The 25769-nt window shown below is 39.5% G+C and overlaps 5 protein-coding genes across 9 annotated transcripts in view; 3 read left to right on the forward strand and 2 right to left on the reverse strand.

Moving 5' to 3' along the window:
• On the forward strand, nt 1-7388 carry p2rx3a (purinergic receptor P2X, ligand-gated ion channel, 3a). 2 transcript variants are annotated; one of them, XM_034883976.1, is made up of 12 exons: nt 1-394; nt 1907-2042; nt 2848-2919; nt 3413-3482; nt 4247-4346; nt 4515-4592; nt 4757-4898; nt 5569-5705; nt 5796-5889; nt 6530-6595; nt 6700-6777; nt 6906-7388. In XM_034883976.1, the coding sequence occupies exons 1-12, from the start codon at nt 261-263 to the stop codon at nt 7023-7025; spliced, it is 1227 nt and encodes a 408-aa protein (XP_034739867.1). In that variant the 5' UTR covers nt 1-260; the 3' UTR covers nt 7026-7388. The 2 variants fall into 2 exon arrangements, with proteins under 2 accessions (XP_034739867.1, XP_034739868.1); XM_034883977.1 differs by lacking the exon at nt 6530-6595.
• Nucleotides 1678-15528, reverse strand: zgc:113229 (uncharacterized protein LOC550612 homolog). 2 transcript variants are annotated; one of them, XM_034883973.1, is made up of 9 exons: nt 15401-15528; nt 12466-13326; nt 12217-12368; nt 10651-11053; nt 10356-10491; nt 9998-10209; nt 8582-9133; nt 6512-6515; nt 1678-1689 (listed from the first exon to the last, which is right to left on the reverse strand). In XM_034883973.1, the coding sequence occupies exons 1-7, from the start codon at nt 15425-15427 to the stop codon at nt 8858-8860; spliced, it is 2067 nt and encodes a 688-aa protein (XP_034739864.1). In that variant the 5' UTR covers nt 15428-15528; the 3' UTR covers nt 1678-1689; nt 6512-6515; nt 8582-8857. The 2 variants fall into 2 exon arrangements, with proteins under 2 accessions (XP_034739864.1, XP_034739862.1); XM_034883971.1 differs by having other exon boundaries at nt 10356-10494.
• On the forward strand, nt 14950-21089 carry rad9a (RAD9 checkpoint clamp component A). Of its 2 annotated transcripts, XM_034883980.1 has the most exons (12): nt 14950-15291; nt 15408-15478; nt 15613-15686; nt 15810-15858; nt 16963-17077; nt 17257-17356; nt 17519-17625; nt 18384-18490; nt 18798-18862; nt 18969-19070; nt 19835-20075; nt 20591-21089. In XM_034883980.1, exons 1-12 carry the CDS (start codon nt 15258-15260, stop codon nt 20699-20701), a joined length of 1176 nt encoding a protein of 391 aa, XP_034739871.1. In that variant the 5' UTR covers nt 14950-15257; the 3' UTR covers nt 20702-21089. The 2 variants fall into 2 exon arrangements, with proteins under 2 accessions (XP_034739871.1, XP_034739872.1); XM_034883981.1 differs by lacking the exons at nt 14950-15291; nt 15408-15478 and having other exon boundaries at nt 15619-15697.
• ran (RAN, member RAS oncogene family) overlaps nt 20601-25769 on the forward strand; it is a 16451-nt gene continuing 11282 nt past the window's right edge. The window contains exons 1-2 of one of the 2 annotated variants that reach the window (XM_034883994.1): nt 20601-20614; nt 22986-22990. The gene's annotated coding sequence lies outside the window, so the exon portion shown is untranslated. The remainder of the gene's footprint in view (nt 20615-22985; nt 22991-25769) is intronic. The other variant, XM_034883995.1, reaches the window with a different exon arrangement.
• The window catches only part of tbc1d10c (TBC1 domain family, member 10C), an 8006-nt gene continuing 3088 nt past the window's right edge, over nt 20852-25769 (reverse strand). The window contains exons 5-10 of the mRNA XM_034883970.1: nt 25483-25589; nt 25128-25242; nt 24779-24844; nt 24341-24530; nt 24018-24175; nt 20852-23841 (exon numbers count right to left, since the gene is read on the reverse strand). Coding sequence (XP_034739861.1) covers nt 21247-23841; nt 24018-24175; nt 24341-24530; nt 24779-24844; nt 25128-25242; nt 25483-25589 — 3231 coding nt within the window. The 3' untranslated portion in view covers nt 20852-21246. The remainder of the gene's footprint in view (nt 23842-24017; nt 24176-24340; nt 24531-24778; nt 24845-25127; nt 25243-25482; nt 25590-25769) is intronic.

The raw sequence follows: 25769 nt of genomic DNA on the forward strand, positions 1-25769 counted from the left end.
CCAATGAAACACAGACAACAGGGACAGTGAGGTTCAACCATCAAACATGCAATGAAGCAGATGAACACAGACCACACCAAGTGAGTGAAATACAGGACCAGTGAGATTTTTCTTATTAGAATCAGGGGTGAGTTACAGATTTATCACTTCACTTCCCTAAAGCCACCTGTTGTGGCTGGACAGGAGTTGCACTTTTCTCTCAGACTCAGGAGGACCTGGCCCGTTGTCTGTTGCTCTCTGACTTGCCTTGACAAGCAGCCATGGGCTCCATGATGTTGGGCTGCGTCACTGACTTCTTCACCTACGAGACCACCAAGTCTGTGGTAGTCAAGAGTTGGTCTGTGGGCATCATCAACCGGCTCGTACAGCTGCTCATCATCATGTATTTTGTCGGGTCAGTGATGTTTTTTTGTTTTTTGTTTTGCATGTTAAGTGGGTCCTTGTTTTTTTTGTACGTCCTTTCCAGGCTTTGTGGAATCAGAATCTCTGAGATTTCTTATGTTTAAGGTTGGGTTCACCCAAATTACAGAAGTATTTTTTTTTTTTAACTTGCCATGCAGTTTTTTTGCAGATAGATTTTATCTGGCCAGGGTTTGGGATATCCTCAGTTAACAGTTTTCCTGTATTAAGTAATAGCAGCAATACAACAATGCAAAAGTAAAAAGTCTTGCTTTAAAAAAATATACTTAAGTAAAAGAAAGGAAGTTTTACTGGCAAAATGTTATTAAAGTGTCAAAAGTAAAAGCAATTATTGTGCAGCAGAATGTCCCCTGTCAGTGTAACATTATTAAAAATGAAATCATTTGAGAGTTATTGCTGATGCTTGAACCTGTAAGCAGCATGTATGTTAATGTTCCAGCTGGTCAAGAGTGAGATCATTTTAACTCATTTAGAGTAACTAGTAACTGTTCCCTCTAAAAGTTAGTGGTGTAAAAGTATGAAGTATAAGCATATAATTATAAAAGTACAGTAAAAGTACTTCAAAACTGTGCAGGAATGTAAAGAAACTGAGTAAATGTTACTTGAGCGCTGCAGAGAACATGTGACGAAAGTTTAGAGACAGCCAAAATTAAACTGTGGATGTTGAAATCAAATTAAACATCTTAGATCAGTAGACCACGGGGATCCCCCAAAGTCAAATATTTTCAATAATTTTTTAGGGAAATTTTTTTTTTTTGCAAATGTTGGCAGTGCAAATCATGAATACTTTAATTTTGTACTGTTTTTATCATATTTATTTCTAGCCTAATTTAGTACCTGTATGTATCCTCATTACCTTCAATAGTTAAGCATGCAATTTTGTGTGTTGAGTTGAAACTTCATTAAGCAAAACTACTCAAATAACAGAAAGGAGTACACAATATGGAGGACATTCGTTTCACTTCAAGATTTAACATCAGAGCACTGCTGAAAAGAGAGGGTGGATCAGAGAGGACAGTAATGCTGTCAGGTGGTACTTTGTTTTTGCAGTGTATGTAGGTCTCAGTTTGTCCATAAATAAAGACCAACATCTGAGGCTGTAGTTCCTATTTATCATTAGGTGAAACCTAGGTCTGGTCTGTTTAACAAAGTAACATTATTTACACAATAACAATTGTTTTAACTTTGGATGAGTAATCCAGGGCAATCAGTTGCTGAAAATAGCAATATTACATTGTAGAATTGCTTAAATTAAAGCAGCAACCAATTCTTTGTCTCAGACGTAAGTTAACCATGTTATGTGATACGGTAAACAAAGTTAGAATACAGTAAATTTTTGGACTAGAGGTTTAATCAACAATTTTTTTTAATAAAAAAAATTAGGACTGAATTTGACGAGTCATTGTATGCAGAAACAAGACTCTTCATGCTCTCCACTTCTTCAACTGAACTCTTTACCATCTGTTAAATCGTTTGTGTCCTGCAGCTGGGTCTTCATCCACGAGAAAGCTTATCAGGTGACCGACACCGGAATTGAGTCCTCTGTGATGACCAAAGTAAAAGGCTTTGGTTACCATAACGACCGTGTGATGGATGTGGCCGACTATGTGTACCCCCCACAGGTGTGTGACTCTGATAACATCTGGTTAAGGCCCACACAAACATAAGCATGACCTTGGACAAAACAACTCTCTTCAACTTTGTCTGAAGTTCCTCATCAGACAGACTACAAACATAACTCCTTTAAAAGTGCCCTGCAGCGTTTTTACTTGGATTTTGAATATGTTAGGTCCATATGTGTTTATGTTATGTCGTGAATGTGAAAATTAACTGCTACCTCCTGTGTCAGCTCTAGCCACTGAAAAGAATTAAGCGGAGAGATCAGGCCAATTACAAAAGTTGGTCGCTCTGATGTCATGTTGCCTGAGCTCATTACTACTCCTGAGTTCGCCCAGTTGCGCTGGGTAAAGGACACTGATAGCCAGGCTCTCATTGGCTAGCTGTTAGCCAATCAGAGTCAAGCAGCTTAGCTTGTTGAATATTAATGAGAACTGGCATAAACTGAGACTTTCTGTAGGCTTTCTATACCACAATAGAATGGCTTTAAACAAGGGATCTTTTCCACAAAAAATGTTACAGTCCATGGTGGGTCTTCAGACATTAGCACAAAGTAATGAAATACGTGTGGCGGGGCACCTTTAAGGTGGAAGTTGAGGTTTGGTGGTGGTTTAAGGAGCATGTAAAAGAATCATTTGAGTGGCGTAGGCCATTGTTGATCCAGAAACTTTGGTTATGTGTGTTCTTTTTTCAAATCTGTTTTATTGTGAACAAGCTGTTGACCAGTTTATGAGCAGAACATTTTTTGTGTGCAGCACATTTTGACCATTGTTTGCATCACATTAAAATACAGTATCTGCTGTGTTTCAGGGTGCAGATATCTTCTGCATTATGACCAAACTCATAGTCACAGAAAATCAGTTTCAAGGAAAATGTGCAGAGGTGAGGACACATTCAAATCATTGGTTACCAATCGGTTCCAGTGCATTGTAACACTTTCTTTTTCCCTTTCATGACCAAATGTGGCTTTTGCAGTCCAAGCCTTGCACCATGATGTAAAGCTTGCAGACTCAGGAACATCTTTTAAATTACTTCTAAAAAACTATTTTTAAAGCCTTTTACAAATGTTTGCCCCAATCTTTAATTTGTCCACTTACTGTCTTAGTTGTTATACTTGTTGATTTGATTCTTCCATATTTATTGTATTATATTTGATTTGTGTACCTGATTTTAGAAGAACTCCAATAGTAACTCCAGAGCTCTCAGGACAATCATAGAAAAGAGTCCTTAGAAATTTTAACTCAAGGAACATGGTCACATATCTTTTAATTTGCCTCATTATTACAAAATGTTCTATTGCCATATGTAGTAATACTTTTGGCTAAGTGTATGTATGATGTAATTGTAAGTGTCTGTGTGTTTTTTTGTGTTTTAGTTTGGAGAAAAGTTTAGTTGTACCACGGATAAAGACTGCCACAAGCATTTTGGCAGCATCCTTACCAACGGTGAGTCTAACTTCGTGAAGAAAAACTTTAGCTAAGCTCACACTGCACGTTTTCCAAGGACTTTCACAGATCACTGTGCTGTTAAAACTACTTAACAGAAATCTTGGAGTTGTGAATTTCACGCTACACAACAAACTCATAACAGAGGTACAGAGGAAATGACCTAATACCTAATCCCTGAGACAGGATTAGGATTTTTTTTGTTCCAAAAATGAATTTCCAATAGAAACTACCTTTCCAAGTTGCTGGTGCACTTATATGTAGTGATAAATCAAAAAAAAGATGGATTATGGGCAGTTTTCAATGGCACACATGTTTACAAAATAGGCTGTTTCCACACGTCGCGCTCAAAATATCATGCTCTTCCCTCTGTTAACAAAAAAGAATTTAGTAATGTAATGAGTGCTTAATCCGTTAAACTAGTTATATATATACAGTATTTATGTACAATTTAACAAGTTCAACGGATTAAGCACTTAGCCTCTTCATTCTTTCATATATATTAAATCCCAGAATATCCTTGGAACTTTTTGTAATTTCGATTAGGGTGAAAATCTTAGTAATTTTTAAATCCCATTCATTGTGTCTTATAAATAAGGGTCAGGTCTATACATACTATACAGGTTTTGTTGAGTTACTTCACCCAAAAGTCTGTTAAGTAACTTAAAAAGTAATGTACAAAAGTGATGGCTGCCACTGTATAACCACATCATTGTGTCTCCTTTTAGCTGACACTCCTCCTCTCTTTCTGTCATACAAACCAGGGGTAATAACAGGTGTTTGCATTCAACCCTCCAACGACACCGTGAATGGTCGGTGTGAGATTGAGGGATGGTGTCCAGCTGAGAATGACCAGGTTGAGATGTAAGATTTACTCACACACACACACATACACACACACACACACACACACACACACACACACACACACACACACACACACACACACACACACACACAAACATGCACACACACACACACAGATCTTAATTGACATCCTGACCCTTCCTTCTTTGTCAACATCCTGCCCAGCCAACCGATGCTAGATGTTAACAACTTCACCATCTTCATCAAAAACAGTATTCGCTTTCCACTCTTCAATGTCACCAGGTAGGTCACACACAAGATTGCATACACACATATTCTCCAATTCAAGCAGCTAAAAACAAGTGTGGAAAACACAGAATAAAAGCATAGCCTGATACTGATGCTCCTTTAAGAACTACAAAAAAAAATTGTTGTCTAATTGTAAAAATGAAATTCTTTACTCTTAGAGGGAACTTTCCCACCACAATGACAGCCACAGAGATCAAGAGATGTACCTACCACCCGGAGAAGCACCCCTTCTGCCCCATCTTTCGTGTGGGGGACGTGCTGAACTATACTGGGCAGACCGTGGATACCCTGACATCCCAGGTCTTATTCCTCCTCTATCTCCTCTTCAAAATTGTCTTATCTCTTTATTATCAAGGCTAAAACATTGGAACTGCACAGAAAATTAATTAAACAAAGCGTCATAAGACTTTGCCCTGTAGATTCATGCTGTTGATCGTCGAGCCCTCTTCCTAGTGCTGACCATTGAAGGGACAGTGGTCTGGAGAGTCCAAAATAGGGGACGCTATTGTAGTTTATTAGTGTGTTGCACCAATCCCTTTTGTTTAACCTCCTCTGTTGGTGTAGAAACTGTTCAACAAAAGAGGAATAGTTTGAAGACATGAGATTAAGAGACAGGAGTCGATTGGACAAATTTCTTTTCATGTCTTTCGAATAAACTGTATAAACCTGTAACCCTGTTAGCGAATGAGCCATGCGAAAAAGCTAAAATGTTTGCTAACTGTCAGGCTAGTAAACTTGTTAGCTTGGATAGCTTAACTTTACAACTTCAATAACTGGTTATTGAACAAAATGGTGTACAACGGTAGACAAAATGACAACAAGGAAACACAACAATAGAGAGAAAAGTGTATTGCGACTGCTGGAGGTTGAGCAAATAAGAATCAGGCTAAATTCCAAACACTAGTGGGTTCTACCTTATTTACCACTGCCTTCTCAAGGTGCATCTGTTTTCCTGATCCTTCTCTTTCAGGGTGGAGAAATAGGAATTAACATTGAGTGGAAGTGTAACCTGGACCTGGACATTGATTATTGTGTACCAAAGTATTCATTTACGCGACTGGATGCACCATTTGCCAAGAATGCCATCTCCAAAGGCTACAACTTCAGGTCTTGAGGCTAATTTTTACTGTGGATGTCTACTCTATCTTTTTATTTCTTTTATTCTTCAGTCTCATTTTGTCTTTTCTTTGAATGCAGATTTGCCAAATATTTCAAGACAGAGAATGGGACAGATTTTCGGACACTTCACAAAGCATTTGCAATCCGCTTTGATGTGATGGTCACTGGCAATGTGAGTTGTGTGAAATTGTGGCAACCTTGACATTTTGTGTAAATTTAAAATGTTTAAAAAAAAAGAAAATTTTAAGGGCTTGCACTTGACATTTATTGCAAAACTGTTAACTTAAAAACATGTTTAAAGGTGTCATTAAAAGTTATATAATACTATAAATTGTTTAAAACATCAACATAAAGAATTAGTTGCCAGTTAGCTTAGTTTAACAAAAAGACTAGAAACAGGTTGAAGCTGCTAGCTTGTTCTTTTAAAATGTGGTTAATGTTAAGAAGAAATAATTCAAATGTAATGTAAATTAATGAGCTTCAGGCTAAGCTAAGCTAACTGGTTGCTGGTGGTAGCTTAATTTTTATCATACAAATGTGAGAGTGAAATTGATCTTCTCATCTAAGTCTCAACAAGACACCAACTATTCATTGAAAATTTGTTTTCATGACTGTAAGTATATCGAAATTGTCATCTTTGAGAACCTCAGTTGATTGTCAGCAAGCAAGTTATGTGAAACGCTGTTTTTAAAAGCCAAACTAACCAAGCTGAAAAACATAACCTCCTTGGCAGAGCTAATAAAGACAAGTATTTTTAAAGGCCTAGGACTGTTAGTACATTCAGTAACCTAAACTGACCTCATCTCTTCCAGGCAGGAAAGTTTAACACAATCCCAACACTGATCAATCTGGTAGCTGCCTTCACCTCTGTTGGACTGGTAAGGATTTGTGATCAGGCTTAAGGTCATAAAACTGTATTTTTCATGTTTGCTGCATTTTGTCTGCAGTCAGCATTGATTTACTTTATTTTATGTGTCGGCAGGGTACAGTTCTCTGTGACATTATCCTACTGAACTTCTTGAAAGGGGCTGAACAGTACAAAGCCAAGAAGTTTGAAGAGGTAATTTTTGCATTTTGACTACCAATACATCCAGAGGCTAATGGCAGAAAGACCTTCACCAAAGAGTCCAGGTATGCTTTCCTGTAAAATCTTCCTCACAGACTTCCCTCGTTGTTTTGTCCATCCAGGTGTCGGAGGCTCAGATTGAAGCATCCATTGCTCAGAGCCCAGGCAGCCAACTGTCACTCAAACCATGTATCAAGAGCTCCTATGATTCTGGAGCCATTTCCCTTGCTACCTCTGAATAACCTGAATGACAACAACATCAATCTGAAGAATAGGACTTTCCTTTCTCTTTTTTTTCCCCCTTATTGCCCTATTACCTTATTGCAAGACATTTATTGTCTTTTCCGGTTGTCAGGATCTTGCAGTCAGTTTTAGTTTATTGAAGTTGGTATAAAGAAGGACAACGTGTTGCCATCTTTGCAATTTTGCAACAATTAGTGGGAGTCACAAGGAAAAAACTGTGACCTTGTAGCAATAAATGTATAAATAAACGAAAACTGCTCATAATATACTATTTATGTAACATTTTTAAGAATGTCTCTTTCTTGTCATGTTCACACACTCACCAACTGCCCTACTTCTCTGTCCTGCACAATAAAAACACTAAAGAGTCTCCTAATGGCATAAGAACATGATTAATAATGTTGATGTGTGTGTGTGTGTGTGTATGTGTGTGCGTGCGTGTGTGTGTGTTATACAGTAAGAGGGGGCTGCAGTGGGACAAATGTGTGGTTGAGGTTTACAAATGGGCCATTAGACCACTTCTGCGCGATGACGCACAGTAGATGTTACTGTACAGACTAATGGACTAATGTAATTCATCTTTTTCCAATCCAAAATGGCATTATTACTATCTTTGTATCTGTTTATTTCTCTGGTTTACTCATGCATTGTCATCTCAGACATTTACGTAATTCTCTGTATTTCCTGCTCTCTCTGTCATACACAAACTCCAGGGCACTAATAGATCATCTAAAGAGCCTCCTAATGGCTCTGACATTGATTTATGAGAAAAGATAGCTGTGAATGGAGACCGCAGAGGAATTGACAGCAGTTAGTTTGATTTTCTAATTATATCGATATAATGCATGTAATGGAAATGACAGAATATGATACAAAGAACCATAAAGTACACATCTCAGAATGTTGTGTCTGGTCACTGTTTGAAGCAAAGCTACAGCTTGTCTGTTGACAGAAGGAACAAATATAACAGCCTTTGAAGGCCAAGCAAGACTGGATGTTTGTCCATGCACACAGCTCTGCAAAATAAATCATGAAAATAGATAATGATAATAATAATGATAATAATAAGAGATAATGACATGACATAGATGATATCTCTATTTAGAAGAATAAATGAGATGAGGAAGCCAGAGGAAGAAATTTGTTATCTAGTTTTTCATTTTGAGGGGATGAAAATTGGGACAAAATGTGTGTTAACTAGGGCTGGGTTTGCTTAAAGAAAATATGATATTAGTAATAATACCTGTATCCTTAAAGTGATACCAACAGAGGAATTGATTTGATACTTTCTTTTCTACTTCATACTATGTCATGTCAATGAAAGTATCAAGGCACGCTAAACTGTACACCTCCGTCAAACTGTGCAAATAGTTTCTCTCTAACTCCAGCGAGAAAATGGCTTTGAAATAAGGCTTTTAACATTTCAAGACCTGAAACAAGAACAGCCGACAGTCTGCAGCCACTGCTTCAGCTCCAACTCTCATTCCTCCTTTGGGGTTAATTTCCCAGGATGGCTGGACAGAGAGCCATTAGCCAGTATGCTGCTGGTCAGCACTATACAGTCATATGCAGCTGATGCCACACTGGGAGAGTATAATCCAGTCTGGAGAAAGACAGAGCAGAGAGCATGGACAGAAAACAAACAGTTGAGGGTCAAACAACGGGTCTAGTTGCAAAGGCTTGAAATACTCTCAGCAATTGCTGAATTTTGAATAGTGGTGGTGTAGAAAGGCAAGGGGAGCAATAAGACACAGTGGTGCTTTAGGTGGCCAGAAAAGAACACAATAAATCATTTTAAGAATGTCTGGGAGCCTTTATGCGTAAGGCAGTTTTACAGTCCCTGTTTGTCCTTCTTCCCTGTGTTCCACCTCTTCAGAGCCAGTATCCAGGCAGGGAGAGCAGGCCGGCGTGTTGGTGCTTCCACCCTCTTTGTCCCTTCCTGCTCCTCCTCTTCCTCCTCCTCCTGCTCACACTCCTGCTCTATAACAGAGTCCTCCTCTGCACCTGAATCCTCCTCTGAGTCTGTAGCATCCGGGTCCAGCTCTGGAGGCGTTATGGCCACCACCTCCTCGGAAAAACGAACCCGACGGTTCACCTCGACTCGCCTCTGATCCAGAAAAGGAGGAGTGGGTAAAAAGGAAAAAGAAAGATGAACAGAAGGTAAAGACAGAAGTACTTCTAACGTATTACAGCCATTCTAAGGTGTTACATTTGGTGTGTTATTTCAGGAAAACTCTGAACTCTCTGACAAAACTGTCATATTTGTCTGCAGGCAAACACTAAATATAACAAAAGAACAATGAATGATTATTTACATGGGTTTAAATTAAGCATTTCTTCAAGGAAATTTCTATTTTTCAATTGTATTTAGTACCAAATTACATTGTTCTTTTTTAAGACACTTCTTGGAAATTATTACAAAATGATTCCGAAAGTAACACCAAACTGTAAAGTGTTGCCAATATTTAAAAAAAGATTCATCTATAAATGAATGTTCTTGTGGAGAAAAATACATATCAAAAGTCTGTAACTTCATTGTTTTTTGTGAAACAAAACTTAAGTGGGATTTGCGTGACCTTTTCAACTTCATCTAACTGCAACATTTGACATCTCCCAGTTCCATACTACTTCGCTAACTGTATACGGTAAATACTCATCTAAAGTATGCACCATGCAGTGAGAATACACTGAATACGCATACTTTACAGTTTCAAATGAATACATTCCCCATGCAAAGGCTATCAAACTGCAACTTTGTGTCTTTGTTTCCAAACATTCTAAAAGTATTTTTGTGGGAGAGTAGTATGCAGCAAACTCAGAAATAAGATTTTGTTTTTATTCCACACAATGGTACTTTATTCTTATCACACACAATTTACTGAAACCTGCTTAGAATTAGCATGTTGTATGTATTTTTACATTTTATACCACAAGGAGGCAGTGTGATACCAAATCCTTTTTTTTAACCTACCCTTTTTGTCACTGTTCCCATTGAGGACTGGGATTCCTGAGATATGGAATGTTTGAGAACACCCCGGGGTGCAGGAGCAAAAAGAGTAGATGGAGAGAGAGGTGGAGGATTAGAGTTCCGGGTGTATAAAAGCTTGAAGTTATCATGTTGTGACTCTCCTGTCTCCTCCATCACGTGGTTGCTTGTTAGGCTGAGTGAAGATATGGACCCCTCTGTGACACGAAAGACAAGACAACTGAGCTTCCAACTTCTAAAGAATATCATTGCAGTCCACTGACCACTGACAACATCTTACCTCTGTCAACTCAAATGTCTGATTAAAAACACAAAATTATGTAGATTATGAAGTTGTTCTGACCTCTGTGTGCCTCTTTTCCATTACTTATTTGCTCAGTTTGTAGCCTCTCGTCTCTCCTCTCAGCTGACTGATGCTGTCTCTTCCTGTTGAGCTGGACTCTGCTGTTTAGCGCTAATTTGTCTAGAATATTTTCAGGCTGCAAAAGAAAACAGATAACAAGGTGAACAATCAAAAATGAAAGTAAAATTCCTTAGAAATGTTTTCACTTTGGTTTAATTGTTTAGATTTAGTTCTAATTCTTAATCAAATAACTTCTGTTAAAATAGTAAATTATGCATTATTATTTAGATCTGACCTTTACAAGTAAAGGAGGTCTATAGGTATGTCCATGCTCCATTGGTTCTGACTGATCGGCCTCACTGTGAACCTCCTGTACTGAAGCTTGTTTTCCTTCAGAAACGTCCATGCTGACAGCTTGGAAGGCATCAGGAGATATTTGTGCCATACTGAAATCTAAATCTGATGATGCCTCAGTTTTCCCTAAGCTCCACTGGTTGTTCACACCTCCTTGTTGGTTCAAAATCAGATTTGATTGACCACTATCATGAGGATTTGGTGGGATTGTGAGCTCTGATGGTCTCTGATTGGCTGAGTAGGCTGATTGGTTGGGGTGTATGAACTTGGCCCACTGTTGACCAGTGACAATCTCCTCCAGCAAGCTAAACGAGCCCAGGCCAAATTCAAAGTCACTGCTCAATCTGGAACAAGAGAAACAACTCTGTGAGTACATCAAATGACCTCAGCCTTAAAATCAGGAATTAGAATCAAATCAAGTCAATTTCACTTAATTTGAATAAATCTCACTTACACCGTCATGCTGTAAATACGCACTTAAGCATGTGTATTTATAAATCATGCTCCAATTTTATGCATAACACTTTGCTTTACCTTATTTGCTGGTATATGTTTTGTATGTGTTTATTGTGTGTCTTTGTTTTATGTTGAATACATTTGTGTAGTTGTTGTCTGTTTTTTGGTGAATAGATTGACCAGTATGTTATGTTTAGGTTGTTTTATGATCAAACCAAACCACTCTGCTGCAGAGACTAGTCCCATCTACATTGTTCTCATGTTTTAGTAACATTTGCTAAAAGGTAGTGCCCAGCTGTTTGAGGGAATTGCTGGGACTTTAAAACACATGAAATATGTATTTTTTACCTGTTTAAACAAGAATTGTCTCGTGTTTTGAGTCAGTCCCATATGTACTTATAGTGCACCACATGTGAAAATAGTCCCCAACAAATTCACTATTTTGTCCTGTTTGAGTAACATTTGCGGGGAAAGAACTATTGTGCCCAGCTGTTTGAGTAAATTACTAAGCCTTTAAAAAATGAAATTATACACATGTAGATGTAAGTGTACAGTATATGTGTAATTTTTAAAGATATAATGTCTTCATTCTGAGCAAATGGGCTTGATGATGAGTACCACATTCAGTACAATAGGAAAGACAAACTGTATCAATAGAAAAAAAAATATCCAGTCCTCTTGGCGTGTAAGTAAGCATTATCTGTTTGATGAGGTTTTCTTTTCAAGGCATTTATATTGTGTCATGCAATTTTTTTTAAATCTCATGAGACTCATCGCACCACGAAAGTGAGACTGAAGATGGCCGATGACACATACTGTGAGTGACAGGGGTGTGTTTGGCAAGTCAGACAACAAATATGGCATTTAACTAATTTACTAGGTATGGTTGGGAACATCTCAGAAATACCTCACATAGTTTACTAGTCTTGCTTAAGGGCTGAGAGACTATTAAACAAAAACATTAACTGACTGTAAGAACTTTAAGCCTGTGTGATGCTGACTTCAGTATTGCTTAGAGAGTATTTTTTAGCATAATTTGTGGAAAAATTACCTTGTCTTTTCTTCATTAGTGGCATCTTCTGTGTGTGTAGGAGGGGCAATACTGCGATCCCAGCTCCGGACTGAAGGGAGGATCCCTTCTTCCTCTTTATTTGGTGTTTTGATGAGATGTCCTGCTGTCAATAACTGTTTTTGAGAGAAAATCAGTAAAATTGGAGTTTCATGTTTCATTTCATACTTTTGAATTTTAACAAAAGAAAATTAAATCGCAACATAAAAGTTTAAATAAAATACTACTCACTTCAGCTCCTTGCTCACTCTCATTAACCATTGCTCTCACTCCTTCTTCTTTTCCCTTTTTGCCAAAACTACCAGGCCTGTCCTTCCATCTCTCCTTGATTTTCTGAGTCCATCTCTTTGTTTTATTATCAGATGGTCGATGCTTTCTTCTAGAGCTGCTGCTTGTTGGGACACTCTGCGTGTCTTTACTTTGTGCTGAAGCTCCAAAGCCTCTATTTTCCATATGCAACACTTCATTCCATTGACTTCCTGTGTCAACATTAGTGGGCTTCAAGGACCACTTGCAGACTTGTGGGTCCTGATTCTGTCCCATGCTTGTGACAGCATCTTTATTGCTCAGGATGTGTTTTGTCACTGCAGAACTGCCCAAACTCACCCTATCAGTCCTCTCTAAGGAAGTGATATCAGCATCCTTAAGTGATTCAGCAGGAAACAGCTGCCCTCTTCCTGTTGGGGTGATCCCAGGCTGTGTGGCCTGTCCTAACACCCTGTCTTCCCCCGTGTCACCATCAATGTTGTCTTTCTGTGAGGGGAAGGAAACAAGATCCCTATCCACTTCACAGCCACCTGGTTGCTGTATTTTCCCACCTTTGAGGCCAAAGTTACTGTCCGCAGCAGAGGTCCCAAACCCGTTTGAGGGGATACCATTACTACCAAAGTCAAAGCCCTTTACAGGACTGCTGTTTACTTTCTGGATGTTGGTGGCAGCTCTTTCTCCATCTTGCCTCCATGTGGAAGCAGTCGTGGTGGGTACAGGTGTGTGCAGGTATGTCTGGCTTTCTTTTCCTGGCTGGAGCTTCAGTCTCTGCAGCATGGACTGCAGCAAGGCCTGAGTGTCTTTTGGATTATGTGACTGAGACATCTAGTGACAGAACTGCTGTGTATTAAATCAAGAAGTCACAGAAAAGCATGAGCGCATGTAAACACAACAATATAGTGTGCTGAACAGGTATAAATTCCACACAGTCTTATGTGTTGCTTTTAAAAGATAGTGGAGACCATGACAGAAGAAATTGGCTGTGTGTGAAACACGTTACCCCTGAAGACTGCTGTGATAGTTGTTTCCCTTTGTTTACATTTTTCAATCTTTTTCGGTTATCTTCTTAACAGTTTCTCAACGCAAATATCTAGACAGGTCCATCTCTTTTGGTTTAACTTCCTCAGCTAAGATAGAAATGATTCTTTTTGTCCATTCCTCCATAATCCACAATTGTTTCAGCAGCAGTCCTGTTTGTTTTGTTTTTGGCACAAAGCTGAGCCCGACACAAAACTATTCTTGACTTCTGTCCACTCGTGTCTTTTCAAAGTCTCTCTTTTTCACCAACGTCCTTAGTGTCAGTACACATATGTTGTTTTAGTCACACCTCTTCAGCCATTTATATCAACGGTGATGGGTGGAGAGACGAGCACGGCAGCGTTCCTCGCACACCAAAGCTAAAGCAAACCAACGAGAAAGACCAGTGAAGTGAGATAATGCATTGACAGTGACTCTATCTTTCTCTCTCTCTCTCTCTCTCTCTCTCTCTCTCTCTCTCTCTCTAACTTTCTATTTGCCCTTCCTTCCCATTTATCTCCTTGGCTCCCTTGCTCACACATGTGCACACACCCTCTTTCTTCCCACCATGACCCTTGGGTTGCAATTACAGGACATTTTTTGTGAGCAGCTGCTATTTATATGTCTTCAGATTGAAAGAAATAAGAAAAAACCAGCAAGACCTTTGTAATAACCCCTTTCACAGGAACTCTGTAAACTCTATTGCTTATTTTTTTAACTAAAAATCTAAAAACAGGTCTTTACTGTTGAATACAATTTAATAGTTTTAGTAGAATCCCTGGTGAGTACAATTTGTTTGTGTGTTTATAAAGTAGTGGTGGAAGAATGCTTTGTTAAAAGTAAAGGCCCGGCATTCAGATTTGTAGGTAATTAAAAGTACAAAAGAATTTTAAGCAAAAATAAACTTTTAAGTAAAAAAAAAAAATACTAATGGAGAATGTCCCTTTTTAAGATTGATATTTATTAAATATAAATATAATATTAATCGATAATCATTACAGATTATGAATTCATGTGAAAACAGTATTTTAATGTTGCTGGTTGAGCTAATTTAAAAAGCATCATATTTTTACATGTGTATTGAAATGTTAATCTGCAAAGTAACCTGGAACTACGGCTGTCATACAAAAGTTACCTCAGAATTAGGCTGCATTACACTAGACTACTAGATGCCCTAATTACTTTCCAACACTTTCAAGTAGTTTCATATAATCATTAACAATAATTACATCTATTGCCCTCCACAATAATCCCATATGAAATATTTTTATTGACTGTCATGCATTTAGAACGAAAACGATTGAGATTGACTGTATATCTCATAGACATAATAAAGATCTTTATATGTCTATGGTATATCTATATCTAACCACATGTATTTAGCAGCACAGTGCGCTTGCGTTTGGTAAAGACACGCCCCTTTGAGTTTCTTCCTCTATGATTGGCCAACACAAAGAAAGCGGTTAATGGCGGCGTAAACAAGGCGCAGGCACAGGTCGGTGCAAGATGCTGCCAAATAAAACCGCTGTTGATATTAATACGTAAAAATGAAGCTATATCTAAACGGAATATGTTTTGGGAACTAGGAGGATTTCTGCTGGGTGTGCAAACGATTAAACGGTTTACTTCTTGGTGGTGTTTATCCGCTAGTTTCGTCTAACTTTTAGCCTAGTTTGCTAACTTAACGGAAAAGTAGTAAAGTCAAAGTTAAGTTATCTATCTGACGTTAGTCTCTAGAAATGGACTGCGTCGTGACTGGAGGAAACGTAAAAGGTAGCAACCATTCTGCTTTATAAAACCTATATTTAGCTAGAACAACGGGAACGCTACAATAATAATTAGCTGTCAATTGTAATTGTGTTGTGTATGTATGTGTGTGTACCTTACAGTACTGGCCAAAGCCATCCATTCTCTGTCCAGGATCGGTGATGAGCTCTATGTGGAGCCTCAGGAAGATGGGGTGAGCTGCTCTGATACTGTCATATAGCTACACCAACACTTCCTCCTGTCATGCATATCAGTTAGCCTGGTTGCTTCCTGTTGGTGTACACTGCGTCAATGAATGATGCTGATTTCGTTTTTTTTCTCTTGTAGCTGGCCTTGCGGTCTGTGAACTCCTCTCGGTCGGCATATGCTTGTTTCCTGTTCGCACCACTCTTCTTCAGCAGGTGCAGACTGTGTGCATGTGTCCAAATGACATTGTGATGTGTGTTAGAGAGAGATAGTGAGCCACTGAACATCACATTTCTTTGTGCTATGTAAGCAAACTTCCCCTCCCATTTCTTGTACAGGTACACCGTCCACACTGGGCACACCTTCCGCTGCAAGATGGCAATAAAGGTGTGGTAAGAGAAAAAGATGAGCTATGGTTCTTGAATTAATTTCTTTGTACAGTTTATAAGTCATTCTATACATTTACATCTGCTGTAATCCTCTATGTAAGTGATTCCCAACTTTCTTTTGTATGGCACACACCCAACGACCTGTCTGATGAGCTCAAGTTTTCCTTCCTTGTCCTGTCCTTTGATATTACTACAACAGTTTTTCATACAAGACACAGTGATCCTGGAGCTGACTGTTTTTTGTCTTAAAGTTTTGGTCAGTAGATTCATAGTACCATTTTGAAAGGCATGTGGTCGCTACAGTAGTTTTCACAAACTCTCATTCACAGTAGATGATGTTCAGATGTGAGTAGGGCTGTGCAATTAATCAAGTTTTAATCGTGATTATGATTTAGGCTTATGATCACGAAAACAGAATAATTGAGAAAAAACGTTATTTAGCTCATTACGCTTTGCAAGTAAACTCGTAGTTTCTCTTTAATTCTGAATGAAAAAATAAAGTTTGAATAGGAAAAGAATAAGGCAAATTTCAGTTGTGTTTTTTTTGGTAATTATAATTTTTATATAATAAATATTTTTTATAATCATGATTATATGTTTTTCCATAATCGAGCAGCCCTAGGTATGAGGCGTGTCCTGTGCAGCTGGTAGTTAATTGGTTATTGTGACAATAAATGTACTACTGTAAAGCTCAGCATCACACCAACGCCATCCTAATTGTGTGAGGATGTATGTTTTTTATTTGTAGCTGACCTACTCCACAGTCTTCCGTGTACCCCACCAGTACCCATGGTTGGGCATCACCAATGACATCATTCTAAAATAAATGGTTCCTTTCTGTACCCAACTTTAGACATTTTGTTTCCTGTCATGTTACAGCTGTGGTGTGGCCTTGTTATCTTTATGTACATTTTGCAAAACCGCTGTGCTTTCTTTTTAAACAGATTTACTTGGTATGTGCCTCCAAGCAGTTGTATTTGTGTATATGTATATATATATATATATATATATATATATATATATATATATATATATATGTGTGTGTGTGTGTGTGTGTGTATTTATGTGTTCTCCTTCTTATGTTCTTCTATGTGTGAGTCAGAGTGTACAGGCCGTATTCAGGTCTCTAGCGTCTCTGGAGAAGACAGTGGAAAAGTGTCACATCGAGTTGGACGATCAGAACAACCGCCTCACCTTCACCCTGCACTGCAAACACGGTATCTGTGCTTCACTCCCTGCTCAGATGATTAACAATGCTTTACGTGGCTCATTCCAAAAGGATTACATAATTTCTGATGATAGTTCACATATCATGTCATACATCAAACTGACACATATTTTAGTCATTGTGCACATCTTTTGTACTGAAAGTGTTTCGTTGGTATTTTCTCTGCAGGCCTCATGAAGACACATAACCTGTCTTTCCAGGACAGTGAAAGCTTACAGGCAGTGTTTGATAAAGACAGCTATGCCAATGCATTCAGATCCCAACCCAGGTCTGCCAAATCATTCTACATTCTTTGTTATAGAGATCTGATGATCTTTCTCTCTCTTTCAGCCTTGCATTTTGCATTTTTTAAATGTGGTTTTGCCTTGTAATTTTGTGTTTGAAAAAAAAAAAAAAACTTTACTGTCTTTTTGTCTTCCCTTGCTTATAGGTTGCTGGTGGACACAGTCATGCACTTCCCTCCATCTCTAGAAGAAGTAACTGTGTCAGTGAGTGATGAGCGAATGTGGGTCAGGAACCATGTGGAGGAAGAAGGAGGTGACTATTTTTTCATCCTGAAGTTACAAACCTGCTTGATAACATTTGAAAAACTTGAGAACTGTGTTTTCCAAAGTCATAATACATGTGTACACTAATTACTTGGGGGGAATTGTTGTTTCTGTAATTTATGGTGATTTATGGTAATTTATGAGTTTGGTCTAGACCTACTCCATCTGTAAAGTGTCATGAGATGAATTCTGTTTGATTTAACACTAAAATAATTAAACAAATTTGAATAAAAAATTCAAGTAATTTTAGAATCAAGAAGATTAACATTTTAGTTGTTTTTATACAGAAGTTTCAAATGGCGTATTTAGTTAGTACAGCCGTAACCAGACATTTTAAAAATGTCTATAATAGAAGAAAAAGCTAAATAGAAAAAGAAACATAGCTTGAGTGTATTTCATTATATTTACTTATCCCACAGCTGGAATGAGTCATTGTGGTTTTAATGGAGCTTTGTATTACAAAAATGAAAAAGTTTCTATTATGTTGCTATTGTTGACATGGGGAAATGATGTTGAAAGAGAAAAGAGGATGGGTTTGAACCCGGTGGTGCCCTTGTGTTAGAGAGGCAAAACAGCATAATTGCAATGTGTAGTTTAGGCTGTTATTAACCAATAGAGGTGGTATTTCAGCAATAGAATTTTAAAGAAAATTAAGGTTAGTCGAAATGTTTTGAAACTCGTTTCTGCTTCTGTTCTCCATTCACTCTTTCATCTTTCTGCATCTCTTGCTGCCTGTTTCCCTCTCAGACCAGTCCAAGGCCATGCTGACAGAGCTGTGTCTGGCTTCAGACGAGTTCGACCATTTCGCCGTCCAAGCTCACAACAGCGTCACCTTTTGTCTGAAGGAGTTACGGGTGAGACAGAGTACAAAGGGAGGGTTGATGGAGCAACAGAATAAGAAGATCAGTCAGGTGGGATAAGATTGGGAAAGTTACCACAGAAAGAAAGGACACTGAGGAAGATTATCAGACAGTTATACATCCCATCACCTTACATTCATTTAGCTGACTCTTTCATTCAAAACAACTTACAATAAGACTATTCAACCATGTGGACACCAGAAAATCTGCTATGGTTGATATTTCTTTAAATAAATACGTGTTGTATTGATTAACTGATCAAGGAGTTTTTCTAAGTGAGTTTTTATCATCTCTCCTACAGGGTTTGTTAGTGTTTGCAGAGTCTACTGGTCTCCCTATATCTATGTACTTTGATGAACCCGGCAGGTAAACATACTCACATACAGATGTTAGTTAATCACTTGTGTAACAACAATTTTCTGGCATTTAGTGTGTGTATGTCTGTTTGTGTCTGTGTATCTGTGTGTGTCAGCCCTGTAGTGCTTTCAGTAACAGACAGTGTCCTGGAGGGGAACTTTGTGCTGGCCACACTTTCTGATGACCCTAACCACCGGAAAAAAGACAACAGTAGACGGTAACACTCCAATGAAACGGAATGCAAACTAAACATTGTTATAGGCTGGAATTCTTCTTCTCAGGTAGTCTTAGAAAAGACCAATGACTGATCAAAGTGACAATAAAACTGTTTTGCCATTCATCCAAATGGTTTCTTTAATTTTAATTACAGGCAGGAAATCCTCAGCCAGCATTTACTCTGCCGAGATGCTGCAACAAATGTTTCTAAGGTGGCTTACTTTTGGGAACGGCTTGCTTTTTGCAGGTGTTCTAGCAAACACATCAGTCCAGCTGTTGCACATTTGGTCATCTAATTCAAGTTTGGTAATAACTTAATAGAGTAGACTCATCAAATTGACAAATACAGCAATGTATTCCTCAAAAATGTATATTAAGATGAAATCTTACAATCGTACAGGTGTTGTAAATGTAGCGCAAAGACATGAGTGAACATGTCCACAATCTTCACTTCACTTTTAATTCCAGCCAATCTGTTTAAAAGTGACATCACTTGTAGAAGACAAGATATGAAGTCTTTATTTGTTGGTTATGCTTTTCCGCACCATAAAAGAATTTCCTGCCTGATTAAAAAAAAAAAAAAAAAAAAAAAAAAGCTGTTCGGATGAACATCGAAACCTTCATCTTTATAATACAGTAACACAATGCGTACTAGATATAGTCTATTCTGACAGAACAGACATTAACTTGCATGTAAGTGCAGTGTCACTGTCACTTTTCTCTTCCTCATTCATGTCATATTTCTCTTCCTGTCAATCTCCTCAGAGCACACACACCGCCACTGCCCCCTCCTGATGACTTCATGAATGATGACATAGACTCCTACCTCATTGCCATGGATACTAGTGTTGCACCAGGTCCCTCAGCTGCAGGTCCGCCCACAACCCCTTTCGCTGATTACACATGTTCTAAACAGACTGCTGCAGCCAGTCACAGGACAAGGCTACACAGTGAGGAGGAAGAGGAAGATAAAACAACCGATTCAGGCAGACCGCCTAATAAGAAGGTATGGTTTAGTTTCCACATATCATCAACATTAACTTATTAAAATGCTCAAAATGGAAAAATCTGGGTGATAAATGTATAACAAAAGGAGATGAGGCTAAATAGCTTTCCAGTTTATCCAACTTAATTTGCTTTCAAATCATAAATCCAATTAATTATAAAAAAATTGTAGTAAAACGCATTGACAGCTTGATGAGACTGCCTTGAGTTTCCATGTAGAACGATGACTGAAGCTGACTGCACACTCCAAGACTTGAATATCTTTTTTTGTCGCAAACTGTTGTCATATTGAGGTGGGCATTCACAAAGTACACAACTAATTTCAGACATGGTGTACACGATCATTCCAGTTAGAAATATAAACAACTTGAGCAAATGATTGCGCTTTTATCCAAATTACGTCAGGACTAGGCTTTAGTTAACAATTGGCTGGCAATAACTTGCAGAAATGACATGTGTCACATTTAAAATAAAATGTACTTCCATAATATTCTACTACTATTTTTCCTTTCACAGTTCTGTTCCTTGTTCTTCGGATCTGTGCTTCCCCCATCTTCTCAGATAAGCACTCAACCAGTGTCAAGTCAACAAGTGTTGGCCAGTGACAGTGAGGATGACGTACAGTGAAATAGAGTGACAGTGGACTGGTGGATAAGAAGAGAGAGATGAATGGACTGTGTGTGTTATATAACTTTTACACACTACCACCTGCAGCACTTGAAATGAATGAACCCTTTTTTCTATTTTAACTGGCCTGTAAGTGTTGTACAGGGATTCTTTTTTTTACATTGGCATGAATACGCAAAGACAGTGTACAAAACAGCCACTGCTAGAAAATTACAACGTTTTATTGGAATACAATGTGAATGAATGGTGGACTTCATTATATGGGATTATGTGAAACTGGACTTTAAACACGTCCTGTTTATTTTCATTCAACATCTGTTCGCTTTGTGATCAAGGTGCAGCAAAAAAGCTCTTCTAAATAAAAAACAACATCGTATTTTTCAAAGTATGTAAACATTATTTATTATTTATTTACATGTCAAAAGGTTCAAGTATAAAAAAAGATTTAGGAATCTCCGCACAACAGAAACAGGATGTGGAGGTCTCAAGCACTCAGTAAAACACCTCCTCATGCCTCCAGAGACAATACCAAGATCATTTTTTTGTCAAAAATAAGATTCAGCATTAGAAGCAGAATGTCTAAGTGTCTGTGATCCAGGATTTGCATGTTGAGCCACGTCGCTGCTCCCTTTCTCTCTTTGCACCTGGAAACTTTTCCCCCTCGTCTGCGGTTTCCTACTCTCTTGTTCTTTCTCCTTCCCCAGCTCCTTCTCTCTCTTCTTTCTAAACTTCTCTTCCTCTTTCTCCCTTCTCTCCCGGACCCTCCGCCTCGTCCTCCTTTCCCTGGAGCTCAGTTTCTCCTCCCCCTCTTCCTCAACCAGTTTCCCCGTCCCTGACCCATCACTGAAGTCTTGAATCAAGATTTTGGGGACTTGAATTTTGGGTGTCCCTTTTGCCTTTTTGGGCTGCTCTCCTCTCAGTCTGCGGAAGAGACCAAAACGTTTAGAGGGGTTGGGCGGCGGCAGCTGCTCCTGTTGTACCGCTGTCCTCTCAGTCACTTCTGCAGACAGGGACGAGGTGACTTCTGAAGTCACATCAGGAGGACTTGGGGTTGGGTTTGCAGCTCCAGGATTGGACTGTGACTCACTGTGTTTAACTTCTGGGTGATTGGGAGTACATTGTGATTTGCCAGTTTTCTCTGGCATGATGAAGAGATCTTCAGAGAGTCTACACGCTAACCTTGACCCACGGGAGTTGGGTGACTTGCGAACGCACAAATCTCCAGAAGACCGGCTGCTTCGATGCCCGGAGGCTTGTGTCAGGCTGCTGTTATTGGGCTCAGTTTGGTCTTTCACAAGGTTGGAATCTTTTTCTTGGACTTGTGGGTTACTGTCAGTATTTAAAGGGTCTGTTGGTTTAGTAGAAATCAGGACGTCTTCTACTATAGGGTTTTCTTGAACATTTTCTGTGCTTTCTTCCTCCTCCACAGCACCCAAAGTGACCTGGCTTGTTGGTTGTTCAGGTGGAGGTTCTTCAGAGGTACCCGTTTCTAATGAAATCGTCTTTCCATCAGGCTCGGCCGTGAGAGTCACTTCTTCCGCCTGTGTGCAAGGAGGTGCTATCAAGTCAATATTTTCCGTTTCTGTTTGATCATTGTCAACCTGTGCATCTGAGTGTGCAGTCAAACTTCTTTCTTCTTCCTCCTGTGTAGGTTCAGATGCTACTACATCACATTCACGTGACTCCCTCACTATGTCATTTGCAACTAGTATTTCTGCTTCAGTCTCTGTATCGGCTACTAAGCCGGTGCCGTGTTTAGGTTGGATGCATTTAGGTAAACAAAGTATTATTGTTTCTGCTTCTATCTTTGAATCTATGTGTTGGTCTGAATCTATGTGTACTTTTTCAGCTTCCAGTTTGTTTGTGGCTGCATTTCCCTCTGCTTGTTCTTGAGTCTGTGCCAGTACATTAGTTGCTGTCTCTGTTTGGGTGTGGGACTCTTTGTTCATGCCTGTTCCTGCTAATGACTCTGTGCTGTGGTATTTTTCTTCAAATGTATCTCTCTGTGGGCTTCCGTCTGTCTCTGTGATCGCTTCTGGCTGTTCCTGTTGGGTCTCTGTCTCTACTGTGGGATCTATGACAGCTGGAGCTTCGGCTTTACTGTCTGTCTCTAAGCCTGGTCTTGTCACTGTGTCCACATTTTCAGTTTCTGTGCTCTCTTCTGCTTTCAGGTCAGCCAGAATCATATCTTCCTCACTTGAGTATACACTATCTTGCGTCTCTACCTCTTGGTTTTCATCTGCATAGGCATCTTTATGTATCTCAGTCTGAGTTCCCCCCACAGCAGCGGTATGTTCACTTTCTTCCACTTGTTTTTCTGTCTCTTTATTTGCGTCTTGTACCTCAATTTCCAGATGCTTGCTGTTGTGACTCTGTTCCCAAACTTGTGACAGGCTATAAGAGTCCAGCTCCTCTCCCTGTTTGTGGTCAGTGGGCCGAATAATATTTTCAACAGTCTGATCTTTGGCTGAATCTTTGATTAGTTCTGTCTCAACATTTGTTTCTTCGGTCTGATTTGAAAGCACTTTGCTTTCCTCAGACTCTTTGAGTCGTGGTTCCTCCTTCACAGTGATTCTTGTTTCTACTTGTTCAATCTGTTCTTTTCCAATGACTGTTTCTTCTACATGCTCTGTTGGCATGTTTTGGATTTCCATCTTTTCACGTTCTAAAAGTTCTTTCTGTTCAGGTTGTTCTGTGAGCTTCGGCTCATTCTGTTTTTTATGTTCCTCTAAAACTAAGTCTTCCTCCTCCTGAACGCCCTGCACCTTTTTGAAATTTAACTCGGCCCAGCTCCTCCAGTCCTCCTTTGCTCCCATTGATAGATGCCTCACAACTCTGCTGTTGCCTTCCCTTTCGCGTGTGTTCGTCCTTCCCCCTTTCTTCCACCTTTTGTGAAGAAGGGAGGGAGACAGCGAGAGAGTGGAGGCCGAGCGAGCAAGAGGGACGGACAGGTTCCCTTTCTCTCTTGCTTTCCTCTCCCGCTCTTCCTTGTTCTGTCGAGCCCTCGCCCATGCCATCCGGTAACCCTGGCAGCGACCTCTGGGGTCAAAGGTGGATGAGGGTCTGTCTCTCCTCCACTTTTCTAACTCCTTCTCAGTATGCTTCTCCAGGTCTCTGGCTGACAGCTGCACCGAGCACACCTTAGAAAGAATTTAAAAAAAATGTTTTTTACGTGTTCTCCGGAAAAGTCCTCCGTGTACAAAAGCATCTTTATAACATCTCCACTCAGTTATTTCTATAGTTTTTCCTTAAATCTCGACTGTGTGGAGCACTACTGTACTGCCCTTCTCAACACCACCCAGTGTTTCATTCTTGCCTCTGCTATGAAGGAGTCTTCTCCCTCTTGGACTTCGTCCCTGATGCCCCTCAGCCTCTCCAGAGTCTCCATTTGTCCCTGACACTGCTTCCTCTGCTCGGCTCGGCCCAGCACCCGACGCACCAGCACCACCGCCACCTGCAGCAGCACCCGCACCCCTGCACACGAGAGAGGAGAGGAAAGAGTGGGCAGTAAATGGTTTTTGAACATGTTATTATTCGAAAAATTACTCAACAGTTAAGTTCCTCATGTTTTACAAAGCATTTTTAAGACATACATTATTAGCTACGTAAATATAAAACATAGTACAACATGTTTTTTACCATAGCAGAAAAAGAGGTCCCAGACTCGAAGCAGTGTGTTGAAGGGCAGGTGACGTGTGAAGAGACACATCAGCCAGTCTGTGGCGAACATGAGGGGCTCCACTCCGTGGTGCTGCAGGTGTTTGTGTGCAGCCGGACACGTCCTTTTCAAGACCCAGGTCAGCATGGCCGCATCAAACAGGACTCCCTCCTACAGAGGTGCACACGTTTAGTGCAGGCAAACATAGATCCCAGTAATAACAAGTTTTATGGGTTTGTAATCTGATACTAATTACAGGGAATATAGGCTTTCTTTCGAAAGAACAGATCCTAAATTGAGGTTCATTTATTGCACAAATGAACAAGAATCAGCTTTGTAATTTAATCCACTGGCCTACATGTAAATAAGCAGTGTCAGGTGCATTATGCATGCATGTGTACATGGGTGCAGGGCCTCACCAGCAGAGGGCTATAGTATCCAGGCAGGTACTGCTCACTAATCTGCACCAGACACCAGAAGGCCTCCTGCCAAGATTACATGAGGTGAGATGACATATAAAATGATAATAAATAAACTTCAGATCATGCCACAATAGCTGCTCTATGTTTTTGTATCTGTACCAACATACAGAATGTTGTCAGTTATTTGTGTGCGTTTGTGTAACAAAATGCCTAAAAGCCAATATTTTAACAGATCGATGGAATGAGAATTAGTTCAGATTTAATATCTTAAATGGGTTTTTGATGTCCACTGAAATCTAGATAGATAAAATGTTTTTGAGATGCATTTGCAGCTATTGATCGCTACCTCCGCAGGCATGTTCATCAGCAGCACTGCAGCCACGGGCCCCTGTGCCTGGCAGTAACCTTCTTCTGGTTGGTATTGAGTATAAGCTTTCAACACCCGGAACAAACCACGCTGCCTGCACACAAACACACCGCAGGAATCAGTCACACAAACCACAAGTTCAAATCATATAAATATGTTTAAATCCCCTGTGAATAGAAAGGTGAAAATTACAAAGTAAAATGTAGGCAATTCCAGATCACTAATAATAACTGGTAATAAGATTTATTTTGCAACAGAAAGACCCAAAGAAAGCAGGACTGTTCTGTAACAATCGGCTTGTCAACAGAAGCTTGGAAATAGAAATGTTTCTTACCCATGTCCATCCTTGGAAAGGAACATTTCATGGAAAGGGAACTGCCGGTCCAGGTCTCTCTCGATCACATCCACCCAGCTCTGCAGGGCGGGTTGCGAGTCCAGAGACTAACATGGAGACAAAGGATAGTTTGACCTTTTAAAAACACTGTACTGCTTTAAGATTAGTCCCAAAACGATGGACGTCCATTATTTCTGTAAGTTGTAGCAAGCAGTAATAAAGTAGAGCACATATTGCACTGTGATGAGCCTGATTTACACTTAATGCTGTAACTAACGACTATTTAA

This window comes from Etheostoma cragini, chromosome 10 (genome assembly GCF_013103735.1).
Source record: "Etheostoma cragini isolate CJK2018 chromosome 10, CSU_Ecrag_1.0, whole genome shotgun sequence".
Taxonomy (NCBI): domain Eukaryota; kingdom Metazoa; phylum Chordata; class Actinopteri; order Perciformes; family Percidae; genus Etheostoma; species Etheostoma cragini.